The sequence below is a fragment of the Tasmannia lanceolata genome, unplaced genomic scaffold (genome assembly GCF_043159265.1).
Source record: "Tasmannia lanceolata isolate RefF3 unplaced genomic scaffold, GAP_Taslan_0.1 ptg000006l, whole genome shotgun sequence".
Classification (NCBI taxonomy): Eukaryota; Viridiplantae; Streptophyta; class Magnoliopsida; order Canellales; family Winteraceae; genus Tasmannia; species Tasmannia lanceolata.
The window spans coordinates 33,482,094-33,496,123 of NW_027518683.1; the positions used below are offsets into that span (position 1 = coordinate 33,482,094).

At 38.9% G+C, this 14,030-nt stretch overlaps 1 protein-coding gene across 3 annotated transcripts in view; it reads left to right on the forward strand.

Moving 5' to 3' along the window:
* Positions 1 to 14,030, forward strand: part of EMB3144 (AAA-type ATPase family protein) — a 91,371-nt gene that overhangs the window by 59,469 nt on the left and 17,872 nt on the right. For all 3 annotated transcript variants that reach the window (XR_013251599.1, XR_013251598.1, XM_077383071.1), the window contains exons 12-16: positions 10,879 to 11,042; positions 11,155 to 11,260; positions 11,497 to 11,573; positions 13,293 to 13,436; positions 13,532 to 13,709. Coding sequence is in view for 1 of the 3 variants with exons in the window: in XM_077383071.1 (XP_077239186.1) it covers positions 10,879 to 11,042; positions 11,155 to 11,260; positions 11,497 to 11,573; positions 13,293 to 13,436; positions 13,532 to 13,675 (635 nt within the window). In the remaining 2 variants the exon portion in view is untranslated. The remainder of the gene's footprint in view (positions 1 to 10,878; positions 11,043 to 11,154; positions 11,261 to 11,496; positions 11,574 to 13,292; positions 13,437 to 13,531; positions 13,710 to 14,030) is intronic.

The following is a 14,030-nucleotide window of genomic DNA, read 5'->3' on the forward strand; positions in this document are numbered from 1 at the left end:
ATGAGTGTCGAAGGTTGAGTAAGTGATGGCTATTCCCGGATGAAACGAAACATTTGATTCATGTAACAGGAGAAAGATTTCAGCAAGAAAGATATGTGGTCATGAAAAAGGGGTTATGGTTATTCTATTTTCATCATGGGATGATTCAGTTCAAGTACAATTGATATAGTTGAGGCACAGTCAAAATATGGGTTTTGGGGATGGAATCTGTGGCGTCAACCCATAGGGTTTATAGTTTTTATAATTTCTTAACAAAAGTTCATTTTTTGATTTATTTCATCTATTCCATGACCAGAACAAAGGGGGATACGTGTTATACCACGATTTTAAATCGGAAGAGAGGTACCATCATTTTAAATCAGATTGGGGAGGAAGATTAGAATTAGAGATTGATAGAAAAGCAAGGATATGGGCCTGTCAATGCAAATAAATTGATTTCCTTGGCTGTTTATTCTGTAACATAAAAGGGGGGAGTTCTTCCAGAGAATAGATTGAAGAAAATCTTACAAAAGAAAGAAAGGAGACCAAAGAAAATACCTACTATTATTTTGCATATTAAATAAAATCTGACGAACTACATGATTTATGCCATAATAAGCAAATGACTGCACTTACTCCCTGAATCCTGAAGAATAACACCTTTAGACTTACTCCTCGCAATTTCTTATGGAATCTTTTGGGTCCTGGAGGATTGACTAGACAGACTGGGATGTCAGTTTCTCATTCCGAATATGTAAAATCATAATTTCGATCAAATCCCACATCGTTAATTCCTATATCTAGAGACAATTTCTCTTGCCATTTCTTCTTTTTGATCTCATATAATAAAAGAATTATATACATATGAAACCTAAAAAAAAAGGGCGGCCCAGTGCACGAGGCTCCCGTCATTGTGGGGTCTGGGGAGGGCTTGATGTACGCAGCATTACCCCTGCTTTGCAGAGAGGCTGTTTCCGTGACTTGAACTCGTGACCACTAGGTCACAATGGGGCAACCTTACCGTTGCACCAAGGCTCGCCCTCTATATACATATGAAACCTAACCTCTAAAAAAATGAATATTTATTCGTAACAGGAATGCATAAACCAATGCTTCCATGGATTCGATCGTGGTTTGCAATTTTAGTTTCCACACCTGTCCATTGGGATGGGAACATTAGACCATCCATATTTTTATCAATATATTTTTTCTTTTTCATTAAGAAGATACTTCTTGTGTCGCAGGAAATCTGGTGAACTCACAACTGAAATCTGGTGAACTCACAACTTCTGTGAAATAAAGTAAAGAAGTAAAGAAACAAACTTACGGAACTGGGATAAATGGATCTATTTATCCAAGATCAAATTTTAATACTTCATACATATTTGAATTGAAGTTAGTTGGCTGAAAAACCCAAAAGTCTAGTCTGTAAAGGAGTCAAAGGATGGGAATAGAGATGATTTATTTCAGATGCAATACAAAGAAAATTCGACGCCTTTTCATTCCTGAATTTTGAGTTCAGAATTTCATATTTTCTCATATTCTATTTCTTCGCTTTCTCTTTCTTCATTTCCTCCTACGTGACTTTCTGGGGCCCATATAAGTGATCTGTGCAGTACAAAGTTCATGGTGCAGAACTCTTTTGAAGTGCAAAAGTAGAGTATATAACAATGGGCACAACCACTTTAGAGCTCACATAGCTAATACATCTAATGCAGGACACTCATGTGAGGTTGGACACTCATGTATTGTTTTGTGACATATAAAGCATCATCAAACTATCTCAAAACCCGGATCCAATCCAATTGTCCCTGCAAAGTCCAAACCTATGTTGCATCAATATGAGTATGAGTGTAGGAATCTGACACGGATATCAAGTGCTGGCTTCGGTTAATTTTTTTACATAATAATATGCTTTTAACAAGTAATAGATAGAAAACTTAAATAGCCTAAGTAAATGTAATATTTTATTTGCATATATAAAATCTTACTATTAGGATGGATAAAACTGTAAACATGCGGTAATTGTAAAGTAGTGATAGTAGTATTCAGGAAAAAAATAACATATAAAAAAGATCTAGCAATGCTGCAAACAATCTCAACGTATTGGAACCTGACACATGTTCGACACGGATATATAGGATTTTGAAGAAGCTAAAGTTGTCAAAATAGGCTCTTAGAGTCCGGAACAAAGAAATCTTTGGCGATATTCGAGACAGAAAAGCTCCCAAGCAAGGTCGTATTGCTTAGGTGCAAGCAATCTCAATGAGGGAGTCTGCGGATCTCGCCATGGAGGAAAGGGTGATGCTAAAAGAGTTCCCAAATGAATGGAAAAACTGTTTAGCAAACTCAAAGCAACCATATTGTGATATCAGAGAATCTAAGGACATGATGGTCTTGTACTTTAATGCCCTACAAAGCTATAGATAAGGGCCTCCCTAATACAGCTATCCACGGTTTGAGTTCGCCTATATAGAAAAGGAGTTCCACATTTAGACTTTAAGGAAAGGAGTTTCGTTCCGCTTTGAATACGAAAAAGGAATCCTTCTATTACATTTCCATTACACACACCCACTTAGGGTCAAGACCACCCACAATATATATATATAGAGGAAAATGATTGTGAGCTTGAAGCTCATATAGCTTATATGAGCTTGAGGGCCCAAACACATGTGGGCCCACATTGTTAGGATGATCCAAAGCATTCATTTGAAAGGCCCTTACGTAGATAGGGTGTGTTAAAAAAATCAGCTCCCTAGGATCATCCTAACCCATCCAAAAGTGGAGGGCAAAATAGACAGACATCATTTTCCACAAATCTGCCCATTTTTGCCCTAGCTTTTGGAGGGGTTAGGATGATCCAATGGAGCTGATTTTTGGTACACACCCTATCTATGATGAGGCCTTGCAAATGAATGGTTTAGATCACCACAAAAAATGTGGGACCCATGTGTTTGGGCCCTCAAGCTCATATAAGCTATATGAGCTTCAAGCTCACAATCATTTTCCTCATATATATATATATATATATATATATATATATATATATATGTACTTTGAGTTTCCCACCTGCCTAAGGAGTTTCCAGTAACTATGGTCAAGACCATCCACAAAATATGAAATATATATATATATACACACACTTGTAAAAAACCCCCACAAAGAATTGTACGGACCACATCATAGGTTGATCCAAACCGTCCATGTGATGGAACACAACAGAAATAGGTTGTGCCCGTAAAATCATTTCCATTGGCTGATCCTAGCCCTCCAATCTATAGAGGTTTCCATAATATGTTGTTCCTCTTAAATCGGATGGTTAAGATCACCCTATAGATTTTTTATTAAAAAAACATAAAGGAGAAGAAACCCCGTGCGATGCATGGGCTGACGAAGAACTGTACGGACCACCTCATAGGTTGATCCGAACCGTGCATGTGATGGAACACAACAGAAATAGGTTGTGCCCGTAAAATCATTTCCATAGGCTGATCCTAGCCCTCCAATCTATAGAGGTTTCCATAATATGTTGTTCCTCTTAAATTGGATGGTTAAGATCACCCTATAGATTTTTTATTAAAAAAGCATAAAGGAGGGGGGTAAGATTGAAATTATGTGGCTTTAATGGGTGCCTTTGTTAAAAAGCATAAAGGAGGGGGTAGGATTGAAAATATGTGGGTTGAATGGGTGCCTTTGTTAAAAAAAGTCAAAAAAAGTGATGTGTAATTCTCATAGAATTTTTTTAAAATTCAAAAAATTCTCTTCTTTTCTCTTCTGCTATAGAGTAGTAGATACTAGTGAAAAAACCCCGTGCGATGCACGGGCCGACAAAGAACTGTACAGACCACATCATAGGTTGATCCAAACCGTCCATGTGATGGAACACAACATCAGTAGGTTGTGCCCTAAAAATCATTTCAATAGGCTGATCCTAACCCTCCAATCTATAGAGGTTTCCATAATATGTTGTTCCTCTTAACTCAGATGGTTAAGATCACCCTATAGATTTTTTTATTAAAAAAGCATAAAGGAGGGGGGTAAGATTGAAATTATGTGGCTTTATAGGTTGATCCAAACCGTCCATGTGATGGAACACAACATCAATTGGTTGTACCCGTAAAATCATTTCCATAGGTTGATCCTAGCCCTCCAATCGATATAGGCTGATCCTAGCTCTCCAATCGAGAGAGGTTTCAACAATTGTTGTTCCTCTTCAAGTGCCTGGAATCTGTCAATATTTGGCAAGTGTCTTGCATGAGTAATATAAAGTAGTTATTTCGTCATTGCCATATGTCTTTACCTCTTCTCGGTAGTTTTTTTTCCGTGATTGTCATAGACAGGTACCTGTGTTGGTACTTTTTGTATGTAGATTACGATTTTACCCCCAAATAATTTCTCATAGAGTTAGATGTTAGATATCAGCAAAGGGGTTAATGGTAAAAGAGTAATGATGATGGTAAAAGAGTAATGATGACTGCTATATTTCGGGTGAATTAAATGTCTATTTTACCCTCATAGATAGTATGTAGAGATAAGTGGGGAGGGCAAAAAAGCGTAAAAATCAAGCACACTGACGTGTTAAATGGACAATAATTCTCCAATTTCTCTTCTGCTATATATATATATATAAAACACACACACACACACACACACACTTAGGGTTACATACAAAAACGGTAATACCCTTCTAACATTCCCCTTCAAGTTGGAGTGTCTACGTCATACTACCCTAGCTTGTTACATATCTCTCAACCTGGACTTCCCCAATGGTTTAGTAAATACATCGGCTAGCTGGTCTCTAGACCGAGTGATGGTAGTGCTGATCTCTCCTCTTCGGAGCTTTTCGCGAACTAAGTGACAATCTACTTCAATATGTTTCGTCCTCTCATGGAACACTGGATTGGAAGCAATATGAAGTGCTGCCTTGTTGTCACAATGCAAAAATGCTAGAGATGAACAAGGAATACCGATCTACATCAGAAGGCTAGCTGATCTCCAGACTGAGGAATGTAGTGTTGATCTCCCCTCTTTGGAGCTTTTCGCGAACGGAGTGACAATCTACTTCAATATGCTTCACCCTCATGGAAAACACTGGATTGGAAGCAAAATGAAGTGCCGCCTTGTTGTCACATTGCAAAGATGCTAGGGATGAACAAGGAATACCAATCTACGTCAGTTTACAAACAAGCCTCATATATTTGCCAAGGTCCTCTAACAACTCCTGATATAGATAGAGCTTCACATTGGGGCCATATGAACCTTAGCAGGCTTTTTTTTCGTAAGGAGCCCGTCTCTAATATGTCAAGAACATACTTCCTTTGTGATAATGAAAGATCACCTTGTGAATATGTTACCTCCATACCCAGAAAATACCGAAGTCGTCTTAGGTCTTTGTTGCTAAATTCCGTCTGAAGGAACATTTTAAGTCGCTCAATACCTGTCTTATCATCCGTAGTAATAACAGTGCCATCCACATACACAATCAATAGGATATAGCCAGCATTAGAATAGGCACTGGATACCAAGTGATCAACTGGATGCAGAATCTACCAAACCAGGCTCGTGGAGACTACTTCAGGCCATGTAACGACTAACGGAGGCGACATAGAGAACCAATCTCCCCCCTGAGCAGCAAACTTAGGAGTTTGCTCCATATACATCTCTTCAGAGATGTCACCATGTAAGAATGCATTTTTCACATCCAACTGATAGAGAGGCCAACCACGGTTAACTGTTGAGGAGATAAACACACAAATAGAAGGTATCTTGGCTACTGGAGGAAAGGTCTCCATATAGTCCACACCAAAGTTTGGGTATAGACCTTAGCAACCAAACGGGCTTTCAAACGATCCACTATACCGTCTGGTAAATACTTCATAGAAAACACCGAATGACAACCAACAAATTGGGCACCCTTAGGTAGTGGAACCAGCTCCCATGTATGGTTAGAGTAAAGAGCCTCCATCTCAGCCTCCATAGTAGAATACCAACTTGGCTGAGCTAATGCCTCTGCAACAGACTTAGGGAGAGCAGTAGATGATAAAGAAGAAAGAAAACTCATGTAAGATGGAGAAACACGGTCATAGGACACACAATGAGAGCAAGTCTGAGAAGCAATACGGGTCTCAACAGAAACAGAGTGAAGCTCATTACTTGAGGCGGATCTGCGAGATTGAGGTGGATCAGTGTGAGATGACGCTAAAGTAGAAATAGTTTGATCAACGATCACAATCTGGCAAGGACCACGAGAATAAACTTGCAAATGTGAAGGCTGAACTGGCACAACATAATTTGGTATAGGGAGAGGCAAACCAGTCTCATGAACAAGGTCAGTATCACAATGAGAAAAATACGAGGTGTCCTAAAAAAAGGTGACATCAACTTAGACAAAGGATCGCTGTAAGGTAGGACTGTGACACTTGTACCCTTTCTGTGTGCAAGAGTAGTAAAGAAAGACACATTTTTAAGAACATGCATCTAACTTATGCAGGCCAGGAGCCAACTTATGAACAAAGCCCGAAGTGTGAAGGACCGAAAAGGGGGAAAAACCATCCAACACCGAGGAGGGAAGACAATTAAGAAGGAAACACTTGAGAACCTTCATATGAAATAGAAGGGTGAGGGCTATGTCCCGTAAATACCTCAACTTTTTCTCAGCAATCCCATTTTGCTATGCAGTATATGCAGACGATGACTGATGGAGAATACCATGTGACTCTAGAAACAAACGAATTCCAGAAGTAGAGGAGAAGTCTTCTCTGGCATTGTTAGTACGCAAACATCTAATAGAGCAATTATATTGGTTACAAATTTCTTGATAACAGGTGTGAAAAACATAGAACAACTCAGAACGATCCTTCATTAAAAATAACCATGTCATACGAGAGTAATCATCAACTGATATGACAAAATACTTAAATCCAAATAAAGAAGAGGTTCAACAAGGACCCCAAACATCAGAATGTACTAACTCAAAAGGGCATGCAACCCGACTTACTAAACGCGATGGGAATGACATGATGGTGCTTGCCCAACTCCCAGGACTCAAAACAAAACAATGAAACGAGATTCGAAACAAGGTCAGAGCGACGCAATTTGTCGACAGGTGGATGTCCCAATTGGCAGTGTCACTGGAAGGTGTCAACCGAGCTACGTAAAGCAACAATGGTCTTCAACTTTCCATGTAATAAAGACCGGTCACCTCACGTCCCGAACCAATCGTCCTCCTAGTCATCAGATCCTGAAAAACAGACAAAGGGGAAAACACAGAAGAATTCAGATTTTTGGGTAACTGACTAACAAAAAGTAAATTAAAAGGAAATGTAGGAACACATAATACAGAGGATAAAGAAAGACCAGAGGAAAGCGAGGCGACCCTAACTCCTGAGATAGGAGTGATAAATCCCATCAGCTAAAGTAGGTAAAGAAAAAGACTGGGATCTTGTTCGAACCAGACATGGGATCTTGTTCCTCTTCCTGCTGGTGCTCGATCGGTAGGCCGTCGTTGGGTGTTCTCCATCAAGTATTTACCTGATGGGACAGTTGAAAGGTTGAAGGTCCGTCTGGTTGCCAAGGGTTGTACTCAAACATTTGGGGTTGACTACCATGAGACATTCTCACCAGTTGCGAAGATTCCTTCAGTGCGAGTGATACTCTCCATGGCAGTTGATAATGGTTGGGCCCTACATTAGTTAGACGTCAAGAATGCCTTTTTACATGGCGACCTCCACTAGGAAGTTTGTATGGAGCAGCCTCCAGGGTATGCTGCTCAGGGGGAGATGTCCTCCTCTGTTTGTCGCCTTAAGAAATCACTGTATGGTTTGAAACAATCTCCACGGGCATGGTTTGGTAGATTCAGTGAGGCTGTCAAGCGCTTTGGGCGTAGACAGTGTGCAGCAGACCATTCAGTGTTCAGTCACCAGTCTTCTGCAGGGTGCATTCTATTGATTGTGTATGTTGACGACATCGTCATTAAGGTAGTAACTCAGGGGGAATATAGAGATTGAAGACTTTCTTACAAAAAGAGTTTGCTACAAAGGACGTGGGCCGTCTCAGGTATTTTCTTGGGATAGAGGTGGCATATTCCTCTCATGGGATATCTCTATCACAGAGGAAATATGTGTTGGACCCTGAATTAGTAAATGCGCCAATTGAGAATACCAATGATTCAATAGTTCCTTTTTATTATGACTCGCAGGGCTCTCCTCAACAGGAGTAGTACATTCCTCTCTGCCAGAACCACGTCGATTCCCACCTCCAGATCCACCCCATAACTTCAAGGGCTGACCAGTCCATAACTCAATATAAGCACTCACCAACTTTTGTTTATTGCATCAATCACGGGCACAAAAGGAGACCTGAGTACTTCTCTCCACCACTATCACTCTTTCCTCCGGAGGATAATCTGTCTAATCGGGTGGAAATATGTGTTGGACTTACTGGAAGAAACATGAAATCTTGGAGTAAAACCTGTATCTGCACCTATGGATCCCAATGTATAGCTAATTCCAGAGGAAGGGGATCTGTTGGAAAACCTGAGCAGATATAGAAGACTGGTAGGTAAGCATATATACCTTACAGTCACTCGCCCAGATATATCTTATGCTGTAGGGGTGGTTAGTCAGTACATGAGCTCCCCACGTACCTCACACTGGAATGCGGTAATACAGATTCTTAAATACCTAAAGGGTGCACTTGGAAAAGGTCTATTATTCAAGAGACATGGTCATATGCGAATTGAAGGTAACCTAGTAGGAGATCAACTACTGGGTACTGTACCTTTGTAGGAGGTAACCTAGTATCGTGGAAGAGCAAAAAGCAGGATGTCATTGCCAAGTCTAGTGCTGAGGCAGAATATAGAGCGATGGCACACCCGAGTACAGAGATTATCTGGTTGAGATCGCTTTTATCTGAGATCGGGGTCATATCTACATCACCTTCACAGTTGTATTGTGATAATAAGGCTGCTATCTACATTGCAACAAATCCAGTCTTTCATGAACGCACCAAACACACGAAGTCGATCGTCACTTCATTCTTCAGAGGATTCAGAAAGGAGAGATTTGTACTGTCTTTATTCGGTCTACAGATCAGTTGGCTGATATGTTCACAAAGCCATTAAGTAAAGCAAAGTTGAGTGATATTTGTAACAAGCTAGGAATGTATAATTTTTACATTCTAGCTTGAGGGGGAGTGTTAAAATAAATATAGGTCATTAGGGTATTATTGTCATTGTACATCCTCCACTTATATAAATAGTTTCGTGAGGGGGAGTCATTCTCTCTATCTGAACTTTTCTCTTCTCTAAATCTTTCTCTCAACACTGTTGAACAAGAGGGTTTGAATATGCGCATCCTCGTGGTGCCATTTGCTATACAGTTTATCATCAACAGGAGGAGCATCATTTTCAAGATAATCAACTTTGCCACGAGCCAAAAGGAACATCTCAACTGCCCTACGCCACGAGGGATAATTGGAAGCATCCAATTTGATGGACGTCATTTGAACCATAGAAAGCTCCATCGAGGTAGATCCGGAAGGAGTAACCATTAAAAACACAAATATCGAAGAAACGAAATCAACCAACAACAACGAAGAAGAAGATTACCAGGGCGATAAACAATCAGCTCAACACAACAGCACACGACCCCGTAATGGATGAAAGCCGTGAACACAAGCAACCAACCAACCGACGAACATGGTAGATCTGGAGGCCCACAACAACAATAGGAATAGGGGAATATTCAGACCATCAAAGGTGGGAAAGCTCTAAAAAAATATGGATGGAGGGGAAAAAAGCCCAAACTGGGTTTTTGTGAGGAAGGGAGGGGGCCGCAAGGGCCGGCGGTGATGGGGTTTGTGGGGGGGGGGGGGGCAATGGTGAGGGGATAGGGAGGGGGCGACGGTTATTCGGAGGGGTGGGGGTGCTTTTTTTTTTTGTAGCTTTAACACTTCGGGATTAGAACCTGGAGCTTTGATACCATGTTCGATGTATCTTGGTTTCCATGGACGAAGTAGTAGAAGAGGTGAAGAGAAGTGATGGAGAAAGTGAGTCTGTCAAGACCACTCACAGTATATATATATATATATATATATATATATATATATAGGGTTACATACAAAGACGGTAATACCCTTCTAACATATGTAATGGAAAGGTAATAGACATGAGGTATTGTGAATAAATTAACAACATGATTTTGATCTTTACCTATTTCTGTTTTGGAACCTCCTCCCTCCCAAGCACCAATTACCATTTCTAAAATTCCTTCAACATATCCCATCCACCTTTGTAATTTTGGATTCTATTGAATTAGAATATATCATTGCTTTTATAAACACAGTTACTTTTAAATATCAATTAAATATTCATTTAACTTATCATATCACTTCCACTTTTATAATTTTGGATTCTATTGAATTAGAATATATCAGTATTTTTTATAACCACAAGTACTTTAAATATTAATTAGCTTTAATTTTTACTACTAATATAAATTTCAGTGACTAATACATCTCATGTTGATGTTTAGTAGTGCTCCCGGTTTTTGAGTTATTGATTGGGAACTGCCATGTCCACCCCAGCTTCTGGACTCACTACTGCAACTGCACACGCATTACTGCAAATCATATATTAGCTAATGACTTGTTATGACATCATCCTGTATAAGTGTTTCGCAAGAGCGATGATTCATATTTACTGAGCACGATACTTTATTTATTGGCTCATTTTAATGTTTTTATCAATGGTAGGTTCATTGTAATTTTTGTTTTTTTATTATTTAGTAGTCTTTTGCTTCATTTGTTTTATCTATTTTTTGAAAATTTCTTTTCAAGTAATTTTCGAAACTTCTTTTGAAGTATTTATCAGTCTTGGCTTAATAGTGCTGAAATGAGCAGCTAGGGTAATTGAGGAGGAAATGTTCGGGGTAGACAACTTGTGTTGGATTTCTGCAAAGGCTACAGCAGAAGCTTCTAGGCTTGCAGAATTTTTAATCCTACAGACAGGAATGACAGCATTTGGAAAAGCATATTACAGAAATCAAAGTGATCTTGTACCAAATGTAGGCTCATTAAATTCCACCACCACATCTTTCTTTTTTGTAGGGCTTAGTTTTGCAATTAGGCAATCTCCTACTTTTGTCTAACACATTATTTTTGAGTGTTTGTTCCCAGCTAGCAGCAAAACTGGAAGCGCTCAGAGATGAATACATGCGTTTTTCTGTAGACAAATGTTGTTCTGTGCTGAGGGAATATCATTCAGCTGTTGAGACCATCACAGGTCATATTGATCCATTGTTCTCAAGTGTCTTTCAAATTCATTCTATTGTCTAGCCACTTCATGGATTATGTATTTCAAAAGGAGCATGAAAATGCATAGCTTAAACTTATTATGGATGAACCAAATTGCAAGGACTATATGTTGGCATATAGTTGTGGGCATATTTTTTATGTACGTATATTTCTAAATATTTGTGCCGAGTGCTGATCAATTATAAACTCTGACATCAAGTGCAGATATTTTACTTGAAAAAGGAGAAATTAAGGCAGATAAAATTTGGGATATATACAGGAAGGCTCCACGAATACCTCAGGTACATTTTTCATTCTGTTTCTTGAACTTCAGAACGAGACACTGCTTACAAACGTAGCATTGTTTTTTTGTGGTTACTTATTACCTTTTGTACGAGAGATAATTTATTTAGAAAGCATGGAGGAATTGCAGGTCTTTCTAAAGGAATTTCAGGAAACTCAATAGAGATCTGCTGCTAAAAGGAAGAAGGAAACAAAATTTCAGAAAATAAAACAAAATACCTTGTTGTTGGTGAGAAGAAAGATTGTGAAAAGAACTAAGAAGAGTAACTCTCGTTCACGAAACCAGTCCATGTGCTCCTTATATTTATAGAATGAAGGAGAGAAAGAAAAAAGAGTCCCAGTAAAAAAGAAGAAAAGCGAAGGCTCTGGAGGAAAGAGGAGTCCCACTACTCAACTCTTTCTCTTTACCGTCTCTCTCCACAGCAGCTCGACTTCGTTTTCTTCTCCCAAAACCCTAAGCCTCCGTGCTTTGCAATGTCTTCCGAAAAACGCCTTAAAAGGATCACAAAGGTTCCGAAATCTTCAGAAAATGTCAACGGATATGTTGAAAGCCCTATTAATGTTGATGTGGAAGGTGAAAAGGCGTTAAAGAAGAAGCAAAAGTGCAGCGAGGGAATGGAATCAGAAGCTCCTCCTTCCAAAGAAGCGAAAATGGATTTGAAAGCTTGTGCTTCTTTGGAAAAAAGGAAAAAAAATGGACTTGGAAGCTCCTTTAATAAAAACGAAGGAAATAGGTTCGACCTTTCTTTCCAGTAAGATAACAAAGAAAACAATGAAAATATCGGTAGATTGTGATGGCCATTTTACTGGAGAGCGTTTTATTGAAGAGTCGGTTGTTCCACCAAAAGAAGCGTGCAAACGGTGCCCCCAGAGATACAATGAGAAGAATTTCGGGAAGAATAGTTCTCATTCTCTTAACACCAAGGAAAATGACTAAAATGCCCCCCATTTATTTACCTCTTTTGTATTTACCTCTTTTATTATTCTCTTTTTTTTATTATAAACTCTTCTTTTACCTCATCTTTATTAACATTTGTTGTTATATCCCCTCCCCTAAACCTAAAATTCTAAACTAACTCTTATTCCAACACTATATTCATTGTATCATATTGGTCTCCCTTTCTTGCTGTATATTGGAGACGGAAGAGAACTTGATTAAATTGATGAATGCGTTGTTATTTGATTATCTCATGTTTGTTTTATATTATAGTTGATTAATTCTAAGATTTATTAGTTTGTTAAATGAATTCAATATTTATATATCAGTAATTTTATATGCATGTACGTGTCACCATTTCTAGATTTTTAGATGTTGCCATGTCAGACAACTCGAATCCGTGTCGAAACTCAACACATGAATCCGTATCCACAAATTATGATTATAATACTTTCTATTTTAGCCGTGTCCCCGTTTCTAAATTTTGGGGGTTTGCTGTGTCCGACCCTTCATGTCCGTGTCGACGCGCGACACTCCTGTCCGTGTCCACAAATCATAGCTTTTTTCAGTTGGCCTTGATCGAGTTTTACTTCCTAACAATATATTGGGTTCTTGTTTCTTAAGGTATTTCATCTTAGCGTCATAGCATGTATGTAATAATTAATCTTTTTGTATGAGCTTTTCATTCATTCTCTGCCATTAATTAATGTAATTGTTGCATTTGAAACTGCATTTGTTGTTTTCCTGAAACTCATAATCTTTCTGGTGTCTATGACTGCAGCCACCTGTACCTGCAGTTGATGAGTATGGCGCTCTCATTTATGCTGGAAGATGGGGAATCCATGGTGTTTCTCTTCCTGGGAGAGTTACTTTTGCACCAGGAAATGTTGGGTTCGCGACATTTGGTGCACCCCGGCCTTTGGAGGTGAAATAATATTTTGATCTTTTATCATGTCTAGATACTCCTCAACGTTGTTGGAGGCTCACAGTTGTTTCTGTTGGCTTTTTTCTCACATGCAGACCCAAATTATCAGTGATCAGACATGGAAGCTCATAGATGGCATTTGGGAGAAAAGGGTGCAGGAAATCAAAGATGAAGTTTCTATAGAGATTGAAGAAGATACAGAGAAACCACAGCTCTTAATGGCCGGTCACTTTCTTTGAGAATTGTATGATATGTACTTTGGAATGCATAGAGGTAGTTTTCCTATCATTAAGATTCTCCAAAAGATTCTCCAAAAGCTTTTTTTAATTGGTGATACATACTGAAAATAGAATAAGCCTTGTCAGCAAATGATTGTGTTGAGAGAGAATAGAGAGAAGAGAAAAGTGAGTTGGGAAAATCTCCCCCTCACTTATGTATTTATATTAAATAGGATAAATACAAAAATGACAACTATGCCCTTAGGCAATACACTAAATCCAACACTCCCCCTCAAGTTGGAATGTAGATATTATACATTCCCAGCTTGTTACAAATGTCATTTAACTTTGACTTAGGTAATGACTTGGTAAAAAT